Source organism: Schistocerca americana, chromosome 2 (genome assembly GCF_021461395.2).
Source record: "Schistocerca americana isolate TAMUIC-IGC-003095 chromosome 2, iqSchAmer2.1, whole genome shotgun sequence".
Classification (NCBI taxonomy): Eukaryota; Metazoa; Arthropoda; class Insecta; order Orthoptera; family Acrididae; genus Schistocerca; species Schistocerca americana.
In genome coordinates this window covers 575,685,432-575,702,775 of record NC_060120.1, presented here as the reverse complement: position 1 = coordinate 575,702,775, position 17,344 = coordinate 575,685,432, and the positions used below count along the sequence as shown (strand labels likewise).

The following is a 17,344-nucleotide window of genomic DNA, read 5'->3' as shown; positions in this document are numbered from 1 at the left end:
GTAATCATTTTTTTGTTTACTGTGGTGACAAATTTGTCAGAGGACGTTTTAACGTGGAAGTTAGTGAAATGAAATTATTTTGTGTTGCAGGACAAATTATCACTCTACCAACAAAAACACCATTTTCTTCCTTGCATGAAGTTTTTGCCTGTTTCTCAACACCGGCTGTCATGTGGAAGCCACTGGAAGTGAAACAACATGAAGGGAATACAGTGGCAGAAAGTTTAAGAGCTGCCTTTGATGATCCAGTATGTTTCATCATCACTAAGTAATTCTATTGTTCTCTAGTAATGTTAATTATGAAGAAATAGAAATTTCTGTTTGTTTTTTGTTGGATTTGCTAAAATATTAGCTAAGTCTGGTATGTATTTCATTCCCTAAAATGAGATAGAGTACATTGGCAAAATACAAAGCCAACATCTTAGTAGTGAAGACAATACAAACTCTTTGAAGTAGCTGACCCTGAGGGGCAAAGACAGTATTCAAGGAAGGCTTTCAGATGCCATGGCCAACAGGACATATTTTTGGGTTTCTACACAATCCTGTGATGTTAGATTACCACTGATTCAGTTGGGGTCAAAGTGGAAATAGAACGAAAACCCCTAGTACTTTGTATGGGTGAACATGAAAAAACTTGTATCAATACCACCCAAGTGCCTAAAGTTAGTAGTACAGGAGCCAAAGGTGTGTGTGAATATTAAGTATATTTCTCCCTCCTTTGTTGACCTGAAGCGATAAGAAGCAAGGTACTGAACACACAATAATTAAATGGACACCCTAGCTGCAAAGAGGCGTTGATATACTTCATAGGGGTCATGTTGAAAATGTGTGCCCCGACCTGGGCTCGAACCCGGGATCTCCTGCTTACATGGCAGATGCTCTATCCATCTGAGTCACCGAGGGCACAGAGGATAGTGCAGCTGCAGGGACTTATCCCTTGCATGCTCCCCGTGAGACTCACATTCCCAACATGTCCACACCACTACATTCTACATTCTACATTCTACATTCGTAGTGCGCCTAATAGATGTTTGCCCATCATACTCATTACTCCTGGTAGATTAATCTACCAAGTCCCATAAGAGTTTGGGCATAGCGTGTGCATTCGCTCAAGAAGGTCAAAGGCCGGGAAGCCATGATGGGCAAACATCTATTAGGCACACTACAAATGTAGTGGTGTGGACATGTTGGGAAAGTGAGTCTCACGGGGAGCATGCAAGGCTAAGTCCCTGCAAGCGCACTATCCTCTGTGCCCTCGGTGGCTCAGATGGATAGAGCGTCTGCCATGTAAGCGGGAGATCCCGGGTTCGAGTCCCGGTCAGGGCACACATTTTCAACATGTCCCCTATGAAGTATATCAATGCCTCTTTGCAGCTAGGGTGACCATTTAATTATCATTTCATTCTAGCAAAAGCTGCATGGTCATTAATGGTAACTGTTCTTTCGGGAACAGATACTACCTTCATATATAGTACTGAAAAAAATTGCATTGGGTGCTGCAAGACATTTGATGGTGTTACACTGTATTTACTTATTAAATTGCCAAAAGAGTTTTTCACAACATTGATTTCAAGTCTATAGTAAATGACTCCTGTGTCACAATCAAAATCATATGAGATGTTCCAAAATGATATTTACAACTTTGATAAAATATAAATCAGAAATGGGGATAGGTGGAAAGGTGTGGTTTGCAGTGTAATGTTTATGTACACCTAGTTTTAGTAGCTGTTTAACAAAGTTTAATGTGTGAAACATCTGTAGCATACAGGGTGCCTAAGAGATATTTCAGTTGCTCCCATGTCCAACCCATCATGCCTTCATCAATGTGTGCTGTTGCTGCTCTGTGGGAGCTTGCTGTTCCTATAGTTCCTCCACTGGGGTCTGGTAGGATTCCTTGAACATTGTGTACCACTGTCTGATAGCCGGATGTGATGGTGGTGTGCTTCTATAATGTGTCCACGAGTTCTGCTGGATAGGTGTCCAATTTGACCTCCACAAACATACACGATCAAAACTGTAAAGATCATTTTTGAACACTCTGCATTTAAGAGAAAAAGGAATCTTAATAAATATGTACATTTTTGTACGTGTTTCTTTTTTAAGAAGATTGTGAATATATTGGAATCTGCCATGATTAGTAGAGATAAATTTGATCTACAGTCTATTTGTATAATTCATCAGCATTAACAGGGGTTTTTGCTGGGCTAAGTGACAGCCATATATGAATACGAGGAAGGCATACAGTGTTGTTGACGAAGTGTGGAACAGAAGTCCATTATTTGACACAACCAGTAACTAGTGTTACATGCACTGTTAAAGGTTTCTCAAAGAATAGTGCTAAAACAGTCAGTATGGTAAAAGAGTACTTGATGCAGCTCTCCATGCTACTCTGTCCTGTGCAAGCTTCTTCATCTACCTACCAAGCTTCTTCATCTACCTACTGCAACCTACATCCTTCTGTATCCGTTTAGTGTATTCATCTCTTGGTCTCCCTCCATGATTTTTACCCTCCACGCTGCCCTCCAGTACTAAATTGGCGATCTCTTGATGCCTCAGAACATGTCCTACCAACCTATCCCTTCTTCTAGTCAAGTTGTGCCACAACTGGAACAGGAAAGGGAGGTAATGACAGTGGCACGTAAAGTGCCCTCCGCCACACACCGTTGGGTGGCTTGCGGAGTATCAATGTAGATGTTTAGGACGGGTGGTAGGGACAGAGCATCGAGTGACATTATACTGAGTGCACTATCCGAAAATTACCTCGAGCAATTAAACAGAGAACCGACTCGTGGAGATAACATATTGGACCTACTGATAACAAACAGACCCGAACTTTTCGAATCTGTATGTACAGAACAGGGAATCAGTGATCATAAGGCCGTAGCAGCATCCCTGAATATGGAAGTTAATAGGAATATAAAAAAAGGGAGGAAGGTTTATCTGTTTAGCAAGATTAATAGAAGGCAGATTTCAGACTACCTAACGGATCAAAACGAAAATTTCTGTTCCGACACTGACAATGTTGAGTGTTTATGGAAAAAGTTCAAGGCAATCGTAAAATGCGTTTTAGACAGGTACGTGCCGAGTAAAACTGTGAGGGACGGGAAAAACCCACCGTGGTACAACAACAAAGTTAGGAAACTACTGCGAAAGCAAAGAGAGCTCCACTCCAAGTTTAAACGCAGCCAAAACCTCTCAGACAAACAGAAGCTAAACGATGTCAAAGTTAGCGTAAGGAGGGCTATGCGTGAAGCGTTCATTGAATTCGAAAGTAAAATTCTATGTACCGACTTGACAGAAAATCCTAGGAAGTTCTGGTCTTACGTTAAATCAGTAAGTGGCTCGAAACAGCATATCCAGACACTACGGGATGATGATGGCATTGAAACAGAGGATGACACGCGTAAAGCTGAAATACTAAACACCTTTTTCCAAAGCTGTTTCACAGAGGAAGACCGCACTGCAGTTCCTTCTCTAAATCCTCGCACAAACGAAAAAATGGCTGACATCGAAATAAGTGTCCAAGGAATAGAAAAGCAACTGGAATCACTCAATAGAGGAAAGTCCACTGGACCTGACGGGATACCAATTCGATTCTACACAGAGTACGCGAAAGAACTTGCCCCCCTTCTAACAGCCGTGTACCGCAAGTCTCTAGAGGAACGGAGGGTTCCAAATGATTGGAAAAGAGCACAGATAGTCCCAGTCTTCAAGAAGGGTCGTCGAGCAGATGCGCAAAACTATAGACCTATATCTCTTACGTCGATCTCTTGTAGAATTTTAGAACATGTTTTTTGCTCGCGTATCATGTCATTTCTGGAAACCCAGAATCTACTATGTAGGAATCAACATGGATTCCGGAAACAGCGATCGTGTGAGACCCAACTCGCCTTATTTGTTCATGAGACCCAGAAAATATTAGATACAGGCTCCCAGGTAGATGCTATTTTTCTTGACTTCCGGAAGGCGTTCGATACAGTTCCGCACTGTCGCCTGATAAACAAAGTAAGAGCCTACGGAATATCAGACCAGCTGTGTGGCTGGATTGAAGAGTTTTTAGCAAACAGAACACAGCATGTTGTTATCAATGGAGAGACGTCTACAGACGTTAAAGTAACCTCTGGCGTGCCACAGGGGAGTGTTATGGGACCATTGCTTTTCACAATATATATAAATGACTTAGTAGATAGTGTCGGAAGTTCCATGCGGCTTTTCGCGGATGATGCTGTAGTATACAGAGAAGTTGCAGCATTAGAAAATTGTAGCGAAATGCAGGAAGATCTGCAGCGGATAGGCACTTGGTGCAGGGAGTGGCAACTGACCCTTAACATAGACAAATGTAATGTATTGCGAATACATAGAAAGAAGGATCCTTTATTGTATGATTATATGATAGCGGAACAAACACTGGTAGCAGTTACTTCTGTAAAATATCTGGGAGTATGCATACGGAACGATTTGAAGTGGAATGATCATATAAAACTAATTGTTGGTAAGGCGGGTACCAGGTTGAGATTCATTGGGAGAGTGCTTAGAAAATGTAGTCCATCAACAAAGGAGGTGGCTTACAAAACACTCGTTCGACCTATACTTGAGTATTGCTCATCAGTGTGGGATCCGTACCAGGTCGGGTTGACGGAGGAGATAGAGAAGATCCAAAGAAGAGCGGCGCGTTTCGTCACTGGGTTATTTGGTAACCGTGATAGCGTTACGGAGATGTTTAATAAACTCAAGTGGCAGACTCTGCAAGAGAGGCGCTCTGCATCGCGGTGTAGCTTGCTCGCCAGGTTTCGAGAGGGTGCGTTTCTGGATGAGGTATCGAATATATTGCTTCCCCCTACTTATACTTCCCGAGGAGATCACGAATGTAAAATTAGAGAGATTAGAGCGCGCACGGAGGCTTTCAGACAGTCGTTCTTCCCGCGAACCATACGCGACTGGAACAGGAAAGGGAGGTAATGACAGTGGCACGTAAAGTGCCCTCCGCCACACACCGTTGGGTGGCTTGCGGAGTATCAATGTAGATGTAGATGTAGATGTAGTTATGTGATCTACCCATCTAATCTTCAGCATTCTCCTGTAGCACCACATTTCGAAAGCTTCTATTCTTTTCTTGTATAAACTAGTTATCACCCATGTTTCACTTCCATACACGGCTACACTCCATACAAATACTTTCAGAAACGACTTCCTCACACTTAAATCTATAGTCGATGTTAACAAATTTCTCTTCTTCAGAAATGCTTTCCTTGCCTTTGCCAGTCTACATTTTATATCCTCTCTACTTCGACGATCATCAGTTATTTTACTCCCTAAATAGCAAAACTCCTTTACTACTTTAAGTGTCTCATTTCCTAATCTAATTCCCTCAGCATCACCCGACTTAATTCGACTACATTCCATTATCCTCACTTTGCTTTAGTTGATGTTCATTTTATACCCTCCTTTGAAGACCCTATCCAGTTTGTTCAACTGCTCTTCAAAGTCCTTTGCTGTCTCTCCATGAATTTTAATTCCTACTCTGAAGTTTTTCTTTGTTTCCTTTACTGCTTGCTCAACATACAGATTGAATAGCATCGGGGAGAGGCTACAACCCTGTCTCACTCCCTTCCCAACCACTGCTTCCCTTTCATGCCCCTCAACTCTTATAACTGCCATCTGCTTTCTGTACAAATTGTAAATAGCCTTTCGCTCCCTATATTTTACTCCTGCCGCCTTTAGAATTTGAAAGAGAGTATTCCAGTCAACATTGTCAAAAGCTTTCTCTAAGTCTACAAATGCTAGAAAAGTAGGTTTGCCTTTCCTTAATCTTTCTTCCAAGATAAGTCGTAGGGTCAGTGTTGCCTCGCATGTTCCAACATTTCTACGGAATCCAAATTAATGTTCCCTGAGGTCGGCTTCTACCAGTTTTTCCATTCGTCCGTAAAGAATTTGCGTTAGTATTTTGCAGCTGTGACTTATTAAACTGATAGTTCAGTAATTTTCACATCTGTCAACACCTGCTTTCTTTGGGATTGGAATTATTATATTCTTCTTGAAGTCTGAGGGTATTTCGCCTGTCTTGTACATCTTGCTCACCAGATGGTAGTGTTTTGTCATGACTGGCTCTCCCGAGGCTGTCAGTAGTTCTAATGGAATGTTGTCTACTCCGGGGGGCCTTGTTTCGACTCAGGTCTTTCAGTGCTCTGTCAAACTCTTCACGCAGTATCATATCTCCCATTTCATCTTTATCTACATCCTCTTCCATTTCCATAATATTGTCCTCAAGAACATCGCCCCTGTACAGACCCTCTATACACTGCTTCCACCTTTCTGCTTTCCCTTCTTTGCTTAGAACTGGGTTTCCATATGAGCTCTTCATATTCATACAAGTGGTTTTCTTTTCTCCAAAGGTCTCTCTAATTTTTATGTAGGCAGTATCTGGGGGGGGGGGGGGGGGGGGCGGCAGTAGTGTATATTGGAGAATATTTTATATCCCAGATTAAGTAGTGTGATCCCTCTGTAATTGCCACACTCCATCTGATCTCCTTTCTTATATATTTGAGATATGCTACCCTCTTTTCATTGTTGGGGCATTTTCTCCTCTTCGCATATTCTGGTGGTCATTTTCAGAAGGCTTCATTCCAGCTCTCTGCCTCCTTGCTTGAACAGTTCTGCTGGAATACCATCTGTCCCTGCCGCCTTGTTTTTCAATTTCTTCATGGCAGTTTTTACTTCTTCTGTATTGGCGGGGCAGTGTTGTCTGGGTCCTCTTCCCCATTCGTTTCTATTGGATTCCTTGGTATAGTTATTCTAAGGTTGAGGAGACTATCAAATTACATGCGCCATCTTTCGCATATTCCCTGTCTCATCTTTTATTAAGCTTGTTTTACTACCAAAAGGCTTCCATGCTGTATTCACCTCCCTATAGAATTTTCTTATTTCATTTTTGCTTCTCATGAGCTCCATTTATTTGATACTTGCTTTCGTCCATTCTCTCTCTTCTTTTGTGAGTCCTCTTTTCAATCCTCCATTTTTCTTTGTATTCTTCTACTCTCCTCCTCATACAGTGTGATCGCAGTGTCCTATATGCTTCTTTCTATTCTTCAGTTGCTATTTTGCATTCAGTATCAAACCATGATGGTCTTACTTGTCTTGTCCCAATTCCAAGCATCTCTCTTGCTGATGTCTCCACATCGCTTCCCACTGATCTTCAGTGTTGTTATATTCTCCAAAGTTTTCCAGAATCTGAGTTATCTTCTCCTGATACTTTTCTCTAACTTCCACTGATTCTAAAGTTGTTATATTTCTGTGCCCTGAGTCAGACTCCATTTGCTGTTAGATATCCTTGCTCTCACCCGTGCCCATACCAGAAAATGATCTTTATCCATGTTTGGGCCTCTGAGACTCCTCCTATTTGTGTCTCACATCTATCAACACATGGTCGATCTGGTTTACTGTGTTTCCATCCGGTGAGGTCCATGTTCCCTCATGTATTTCTTTATGCGCGAACATTGTTGATTCTGTTACCATATTTATAGATGCTGCAAACAGTATAAGCCTTGCTCCGTTCTCATTACTTGTTGCATGTTTTCTGTGAGGACCAATTATCAGTCCATAAATCTGTTCTTTCCCCATGTGAGTGTTTAGGTCTCCGGCTATTATTTTAATATCATGCCCTGGGCACTCATCATATGCTCTTTCCAAAGATTCATAGAATACTTCTTTCTCTTCTTCTTCTTCTTCGTATTCTTCTGTTGGTGCATGGGCATTAATTATGGAATAGTTAAAGAATTTCCCCTTTATCCTGAGTGTTGATAGTCTTGGACTAATAGGTGTAAATCTTTTAATTGACGATGTACAACAAATCCTATCCCCAGCTCGTTATTTCTTTTGCTGCAGCTATAAAATATATTCGCTTCCTTCTTTTCTAAAATTCCACTGTCCATCCATCTAATTTCTTGTAGTGCTATTATACTTTTATTCAGATTCATTATTTGATACAGCATTACTTTCAGTGCTCCTGGGCAATGTAGGGATCTCACATTCTGAGTACCAATGTATATGTATAGATATGATCTAGGCATTATATTTCTCTTCTTCCGTATTCTCCCTCCTTCATTTACTTGTATTCCACCCTCATTGTCCTTTTTCCATACCAGGCCAGTCTTTCTTCATCTGTCCAGCTTTACTTTGTAGAAGTTTCGCAACAATTGTTTTTTACAGAGCAGGCTGTCAACCCTGCGTCCGTCCCTACTGTGGGATGGGTGCTTTTTAATCAAGGTTTTCTTCCCTTGGCCTTTGGAGACCCAACTCCCAACTGCAAGGCGGCTGTTGTTTTGGTCCCCCCCCCCCCCCCCCCCCCCCCCCCCCGGTATTTGATTTCCCCGGTGTTCACCATATCTGGTGAATGTTCCCCAATCCGCCACCTGGGGGGGCCACCTGGTGGGAGACTAGCATCTCCACACTGATTCCAACTGCACCCACCCCACGCCATTATAGAGCCTCCACCAGCTCGAACAGTCCCCTACTGACATGCAGGGTCCATGGATTCACGAGGTTGTCTCCATACCTGCACACATTCATCCGGAACGTGTTTCCAGTCATCAACAATCCATTGTTGGTGTTGATGGACTCAGGCAAGGCGAGACATAAAGGTTTATGTCGTGCAGTCATCAAGGGTGCACGAGTGGGCCTTTGGCTCCGAAAGCCCATATCAATGAAATTTCATTGAAGGGTTCGCACACTGACACTTCTTGATGGCCCAGCATTGAAATCTGCAGCAATTTGCAGAAGGGTTGCACTTCTGTTATGTTGAACGATTCTCTTCAGTCATCGTTGGTCCCATCCTTGCAGGATGTTTGTCCTGCCACAGCGATGTCAGAGATTTGATGTTTTACGGGATTCCTGATATTCATGATACACTCGTGAAATGGTTATACGGGAAAATCGCCACTTCATCACTACCTCAGAGATGCTGCGTCCCATCGCTCATGCACCAACTATAAGACCACGTTCAAACTCACTTAAATCTAGATTACCTGCCATTATAGCAGCAGTAACCAATCTAACAACTGCGCTGGACACTTGTTGTCTCATATAGGCACTGCTGACCACAACACTGTATTCTGCCAGTTTACATATCTTTGTATTTGAATCCACATTCCTATACCAGTTTATTTGGTGTTTCAGTGTATATTGTGCAGTTGTATTGATTACAATTCCCAAAGAGTACATGCTGACTTGTATTTCATTATTATGCTGGCTAGGCCATTTTGACACTTAAACGGTTAAGTATCTCAGAATGTAATCCACCTTCTAAATCCAGTGCCATTATCTTTAAATCCGATATTCTTAGATCTATCTGAGTCTTTTCTTGACATGACCCAGGAATATTATAATATTGGAATTTGTTGTGTCTGTGTTTGAACTTAGTTGCCCCCATGTCATCATTAGTTTTTACCTTTAATTCTTCAAATCCAGCCTTTCCATCTGCTTTAAATTGTTTAAGCTTTTCAAAAGAATCCTAGAGGTGCTCTTTCATTGTGCATATTAATACTTGCACGCAATTCAAATATGATGCACAAAACACTTCCCCATATTACAAAAGTTACTTATATTGGTCTGGAAAATCACTATTTAAAACAAAATCAACAAATAGAACCACAATGTCATACTAGTTAGAAAAACTAAAGGTTTCTGCTGTTTATATGGGTCACCTGGTTTTGCTGTACTGGATGCCACATGGTAAGGTAGACTGCAATGCACCACTGGTACCCTTGGTGGAGTAGTGGTTCTGCTGTGTCTCATCCTAGAAGTTGCTCAGTAGTCGTTAGTTGACCACAGCAATTTGTCACTGACCACCAAATTGGCCACCTTTGTTCTGTACCGACACCTTCTAGAAATCTTCTTTGTTGAATATAATGCTTGAACCTCAAATTACATGTTATCAGTACCAAATTATTCATAATTGACTGTAGCACTTAGTTCTAAATACACAGTTCTTTTATGACCTGTTATCTTTTTATCACATTTTATGGTCCCCATATCAATTTCTTAAAAAATTCAAATTTTCAATCAACTTCAGTGAGTAAACAGTTCTCTCTTTAATTAATGTTTTGGATGAAGCAAAAAATTGTTTTATTTCATACATTTCTTCTTGCATTTACTCTTCTTTTATGGTTTGTCACTAAGATCTTCCATCCACTTTGCAATTTGTGTCCTGCACTAGGATCACAGATGTGGTGTAATTGCTGCCTCGGATATAGGGTTGGTTGGTTGGTTTGGGGGAAGAGACCAAACAGCGAGGTCATCGGTCTCATCGGATTAGGGAAGGTTGGAGAAGGAAGTCGGCCGTGCCCTTTCAAAGGAACCATCCCGGCATTTGCCTGGAGTGATTTAGGGAAACCACGGAAAACCTAAATCAGGATGGTCGGACGCGGTCGGATATAGGGTTTTTATGTTACTTGTATAACAGCTGTTTGACTATGGATCTCCCGCAGTGGTCTTTCTTATATCTTCACAAAGGCTGTAGTGATTATTTTAAAATGCAAATTATGATATATAGGGTGAAGCGAAATTTGCGCACTTAGGCTTCGCAGCGCGACTACTCACATGCCAGCAATAAAAAAAGGTCCCTCAGAAAATTTCGTCTTGCGAGTACATCCGGCAGAAAAAGGATGTTAAAGAGTGTCAATCCGGCAACATTGTAACAACACATATGGTAACTACCTCCGAGACCACATACGTAGAAATGGAAGAGAGGTCAGCTTTGGAAGAAGCACTTTCCATGTTGTGGGCTCAAATTTATTCGCAGCACTTCATCTACTAGATGTGAAACCTGTTTTCTTTGTACCCTCCTTTAATGGTCACATAGATTAGTACCAGCTATTATTCTTGCCTCGTTCAGGTCCTTTACATTTTGTTAGGGCCTTACGTTACCAGTAGGACTAGCAACATGCTTTATCAGGATGTATACGACCTGGGACAACCGGGAGATCCGGAAAAAAGCCGGGAATTTTTTCATCCAGGAGAAAACCGGGAAAAACCCGGGAAATTTTTAGAATTCCAGGAATTTTTCATTGTTTTTGTTTTCAGTTAAATTTTTGTAATTTTGACTGGTAAGAACCGATACTGGAAACAAAGGGTATTACTGTATCCTGCTACTGCACAATAATACTGCAGCAATAAAACACGAACGAGAGAAAAAATGAAAATAAAACTTAAATTGTAAAGGAAATGTGCAATATACAGCAACAAAACACAGTGCTCATACAAGTGTCTGCCAACAGCAAAATATGTCAAAGGCTTTAGGAAGACTATGCAATGCTTTGTAACAAAAAATTGCCTCCGATGAGCGTGACGTCACAACTGTTTACATTAGGTTCGGTTTAGCAGTTATGAGCGGGATCATTGAGTGATACCTTCTCCCGCTTCTGGCTACAGAAATGTGGCTGTTGGCTGTGTAAGCAGTCACAGCAAGCAGCTAGATGATACCAGGAAAAATTTTACTGGAGCACCTAAGCTGCCAGATTCCTGCATGCGCACCAGGCCCAGATTTAGGAGGGGGAGGGGGGGGGGCAAATTCATATTCTTGAGGGGGAAAAACCCTGTTTCACAAAGCGACTAGCATCGAGTGCACATTAGTGTGTCGATTATTCATATGACTTTGAAATAATCCCTGTCGGTTTTTGAACATTATTGAACACATTCTAAGTTGATTTCTAAATGAATCGTAAGTTGATCTGTGAATGCGTGCATAGTTTACATGATGTCTCTGTCAGGGGAATCCTCGTCGCATGTAGAAACAAATTTTTCTGCAGACAGAAGGGGCTATACGAGCTGAGCGGAGTCAATGCCGAACGGATGAATGCCAACCACTGTCCGATTGTGTGGTTGATTGGGTTTGCGAATGATGAGCGTTGTTACAATTACTAGCGAAATCCATAGATTCAGACTACAGGAGTCGAAATAAACGATAACAGGCAAGAAAGATTACGTATTACCTTCTTGGTGTATCCAAGAAAATGAAATTTTGACAGAAAATTTTTGGCCAGATCGCTATACTAGTAAGGGCCAGTTGTACAATCCCCGGCTAGCAGCCGCTTTAAGTTATATTCTGAAAGAAACACGGAAATCGCGTTGTACGAACGTGTAACAACGCCTACCCGGAGAATAACCACGGCGAACTAAACCGGTGATTCTGGCAGAGTTAGTGAAGTTAACCTGTGAATGAGCTTTGACATTGGCAGGAGTAGTTATAGAATTAGTGATAACAAGACTGTTTGTTAGAACGAGGAAGGGGAAGAAACGGGGACATCACACAAATTATGAAACAGTATGACGATTCCAAGTTTGTATAAAAATTTCGTACTACTACTTTTCGATCTCATGCTCGAGAAACTGGAGCGTATGAATGTAGTGTGAAACTATTTCCTTACATAAAACTTTTTGCTTGTAGTAGGCCTGATAGGCATTTGATATTGGTGCTTTGTGAATTATATTCTGTCGTTACAAAAAAGCCCGTTTGTGCCAAAACAGTCTCATTTATTTGGTGTGTGTACAATTATTGTAGCATTAGAAAGGCCTATTTTGTTTTATCTAGCAGACAGTGACAAAATAGACGTAATCAGATTGGGAAACCACACCAGTCTTGGGTCCTATTGTGTTAACAGCTTTTTCAGTATTAGACAGTGACTTTTCGATTTTTCATGTACCATGTACCATGTCCCATGAACCATTGACCTTACCGTTGGTGGGGAGGCTTGCGTGCCTCAACGATACAGATAGCCGTACCGTAGGTGCGACCACAACGGAGGGGTATCTGTTGAGAGGCCAGACAAATGTGTGGTTCCTGAAGAGGGGCAGCAGACTTTTCAGTAGTTGCAGGGGCAACAGTCTGGATGATTGACTGATCTGGCCTTGTAACACTAACCAAAATGGCCTTGCTGTTGTGGTACTGCGAACGGCAGAAAGCAAGGGGAAACTACAGCCGTAATTTTTCCCGAGGAGATGCAGCTTTACTGTATGATTAAATGATGATGGCGTCCTCTTGGGTAAAATATTCCGGAGGTAAAATAGTCCCCCATTCGGGTCTCCGGGCGGGGACTACTCAGGAGGATGTTGTTATCAGGAGAAAGAAAACTGGCATTCTACGGATCGGAGCGTGGAATGTCAGATCCCTTAATCAGGGAGGTAGGTTAGAAAATTTAAAAAGGGAAATGGATAGGTTAAAGTTAGATATAGTGGGAATTAGTGAAGTTCGGTGGCAGGAGGAACAAGACTTCTGGTCAGGTGAATACAGGGTTATAAATACAAAATCAAATAGGGGTAATGCAGGAGTAGGTTTAATAATATTGAATAAAAAAATAGGTGTACGGGTAAGCTACTACAAGCAGCATAGTGAACGCATTATTGTGGCCAAGGTAGACTCGAAGCCCACGCCTACTACAGTAGTACAAGTTTATATGCCAACTAGCTCTGCAGATGATGAAGAAATTGAAGAAATGTATGAGGAGATAAAAGAAATTATTCAGGTAGTGAAGGGAGACGAAAATTTAATAGTCATGGGTGACTGGAATTCGAGAGAAGGAAAAGGGAGAGAAGGAAACATAGTAGGTGAATATGGATTGGGGCTAAGAAATGAAAGAGGAAGGCACCTGCTAGAATTTTGCGCAGAGCCTAACTTCTGAGGGATGAAGTAGTGAAGGCAGCAGAGGATAAAGTAGGTAAAAAGACGGGGCTAGTAGAAATCCTTGGGTAACAGAAGGATTATTGAATTTAATTGATGAAAGGAGAAAATATAATAACGCAGTAAATGAAGCAGACAAAAAGGAATACAAACGTCTCAAAAATGATATCGACAGGAAGTGCAAAATGGCTAAGCAGGGATGGCTAGAGGGCAAACGTAAGGATGTAGAGGCTTATCTCACTAGGGGTAAGATAGATACTGCCTACAGGAAAATTAAAAAGACCTTTGGAGAAAGGAGAACCACTTGCATGAATATCAAGAGGTTTGATGGAAACCCAGTTCTAAGCAAAGAAGGGAAAGCAGAAAGGTGGAAGGAGTATATAGAGGGCCTATACAAAGGCGATGTTCTTGAGGACAATATTATGGAAGTGGAAGAGGATGTAGATGAAGATGAAATGGGACATACGATACTGCGTGAAGAGTTTGACGGAGCACTAAAAGACCTGAGTTGAAACAAGGCCCCCGGAGTAGACAACATTCCATTAGAACTACTGACAACCTTGGGAGAGCCAGTCCTGACAAAACTTGACCATCTGGTGAGCAAGATGTATGAGACAGGCGAAATACCCTCAGACTTCAAGAAGAATATAATAATCCCAATCCCAAAGAAAGCAGGTGTTGACAGATGCGAAAATTACCGAACTATCAGAATAATAAGTCACAGCTGCAAAATACTAACGTGAATTCTTTACAGACGAATGGAAAAACTAGTAGAAACCTACCCCGGGGAAGATCAGTTTGGATTCCGTAGAAATGTTGGAACACGTGAGGCAATACTGACCCTACGACTTATCTTAGAAGAAAGCTTAAGGAAAGGCAAACCTACGTTTCTAGCATTTGTAGACTTGGAGAAAGCTTTTGACAATGTTGATAGGAATACTCTCTTTCAAATTCTAAAGGTGGCAGGGGTAAAATACAGAGAGCGAAAGGCTATTTACAATTTGTACAGAAAGCAGATGGCTGTTATAAGAGTCGAGGGACATGAAAGGGAAGCAGTGGTTGGGAAGGGAGTGAGACAGGGTTGTAGCCTATCCCCGGTGTTATTCAATCTGTATATTGAGCAAGCAGTAAAGGAAACAAAAGAAAAGTTCGGAGTAGGTAATAAAATTCATGGAGAAGAAATAAAAACTTTGAGGTTCGCCGATGACAGTGTATTTCTGTCAGAGACAGCAAAGGACTTGGAAGAGCAGTTGAACGGAATGGACACTGTCTTGAAAGGAGGGTATAAGGTGTACATCAACAAAAGCAAAACAAGGATAATGGAATGTAGTCGAATTAAGTCGGGTGATGCTGAGGGAATTAGATTAGGAAATGAGACACTTAAGGTAGTAAAGGAGTTTTGCTATTTGGGGAGCAAAGTAACTGATGATGGTCGAAGTAGAGAAGATATAAAATGTAGACTGGCAAGGAAAGCGTTTCTAAAGAAGAGCAATTTGTTTACATCGAGTACAGATTTAAATGTCAGTAAGTCGTTTCTGAAAGTATTTATATGGAGTGTAGCCATGTATGGAAGTGAAACATGGACGGTAAATAGCTTAGACAAGAAGAGAATAGAAGCTTTCGAAATTTGGTGCTACAGAAGAATGCTGAAGATTGGAAGGGTTGATCGCATAACTAATGAGGAGGTATTGAATATAATTGGGGAGAAGAGGAGCTTGTGGCACAACTTGACTAGAAGAAGGGATCGGTTGGTAGGGCATGTTCTGAGACATCGAGGGATCACCAATTTAGTATTGGAGGGCAGCGTGGAGGGTAAAAATCGTAGAGGGAGACCAAGAGATGAATACACTAAGCAGATTCAGAAAGATGTAGGCTGCAGTAGGTACTGAGAGATGAAGAAGTTTACACAGGATAGAGTAGCATGGAGAGCTGCATCAAACCAGTCTGAGGACTGAAGACAACAACAACAACAACAACAACAACAACAACAACATATAGCAAAACGTTTGATGAACTTTGACAAGGTAATAGATTCCTTCACAGAAAGGAAAGCACGGCATGTAAAACAGTTGCAATATTAGAGAGAATAAAATGCTAGGAGCTAAGGATTGAAAAATGTGTATTGTCTCACTTGTCTCATGTCTTTACTGGGTTTATGTATCCTATATTTAATTTTATGTCACACAAAACAGCAAGTTGTTAGCTGATAGGCAATAAAGAGTGCAAATTTTCTGAAGAGTTCTTGAGAGTTCTTGTTTTCCATTACAAAATATACACTTTTCAATTCCACAGAGTGGCGTGCGATAGAAGAACGCTGTGTGAGGAGGCGAGGCACTGCACTTTGGCACACTTACGACCAAATAATATGTCTTACATTTCCTCCAACACGTATGTTTCATGCATCAGACTCTTCAGAAAGATGTGCGCTAAAAATGAACATATTTTTGAAAATTAGATTTTTTAAAAATTTTTGACGACGTATCTCAAACGCTCGAGGGAGTGGCGGGGCATTGCCCCGGTTCGGAAATATCGTAGATATGGGGCTGATGCGCAGAGCAGTCTGAGTTATTGTGAGGAAATGGATAGTCACCACGTGACCCGTATTTACATTTAGTGACTTTGCTGTTTCCTCTTCGTTTACTGTTCTCACGTCAAATGGAAACAAAACAGATTTCTGTGGCCGGGAGCTATCAACTGAATTAAAATACATTCACATAATTACGAGAGGCTAAAAAGTGGGTGGGGGGGGGGGGGGGGGGGGGGGGGGAGGGGGAAGAAACCTTGTTATGCATTGTGTGAGAAATGGGCTAGTCTTAATGGTGACTATGTTGAAAAGTAAATGTATGGTTTTGAAGCTTAAGAATTGTATTTTATTGTACTTTTTGTGTGATCTTCCTAAATGATTCTGTTTGTGTTCTAGTATCATATGTGCATTACTTTTCAGTTTACCCGTGTATATAGAAAGCTTTTGTTGCATCATTCACTGGTAAGAATATGTAGGGATATGCTCCACTCCTTTGGAGTGGTATGTATTACTATAAAAGTTTTTTTTACATCTGTATCTACACTCTGAAAACCACCGTGAAGTGCATGGCAGAGGGGACATCCCATTGTACCAGTTGTTAGGGTTTCTTCCTGTTCCATTCATGCATGGAGTGCAGGAAGAATGATTGCTTGAATGTCTCTGTGCATGCATTAGTTCTTCTAATCTAACCCTCATGATATCTGTATGAGTGATACGTAGGGGGTCGTAGTATATTCCTAAGAGTCATCAGTTAAAGTCGGTTCTTGAAACTTCGATAAGAGACTTTGTCAGGATAGTTTACGTCTGTCTTAAAGAGTCTGCCAGTTCAGTTCCTTCAGTATCTGTGCGACACTCTCCCATGAATCAAACAAACCTGTGATCATTTGTACTGCCCTTCTCTGTACACATTCAGTATTCCCTGTTAGTCCTATTTAGTACAGGTCCCACACACTTAAGCAATATTCTAGAACTGGTTGTGAGTTATTTGTAAGCAATCTCCTTTGTAGACTGATTGCACTTCCCCAGCATTGTACCAATAAACTGATGTCTACCACCTGCTTTACCCATGACTGAGCCTATCTGATCATTCCATTCCATTTCATATCCCTACAGTGTGTTACACCCAGGTTTTTGTATGAGATGGCCAATTC

The 17,344-nt window shown here is 41.4% G+C and overlaps 1 protein-coding gene and 1 non-coding gene across 7 annotated transcripts in view; both read left to right on the top strand.

Annotated features, from left to right (window-relative positions):
* LOC124596070 (RCC1 and BTB domain-containing protein 1-like) overlaps positions 1-17,344 on the top strand; it is a 196,996-nt gene that overhangs the window by 99,509 nt on the left and 80,143 nt on the right. For all 6 annotated transcript variants that reach the window (XR_006978279.1, XR_006978280.1, XM_047135052.1 and 3 more), the window contains exon 8: positions 91-248. Coding sequence is in view for 4 of the 6 variants with exons in the window: in XM_047135052.1 (XP_046991008.1) it covers positions 91-248 (158 nt within the window). In the remaining 2 variants the exon portion in view is untranslated. The remainder of the gene's footprint in view (positions 1-90; positions 249-17,344) is intronic.
* On the top strand, positions 1,252-1,326 carry Trnat-ugu. The gene has a single exon. It is a non-coding gene; the product is annotated as a tRNA-Thr (tRNA).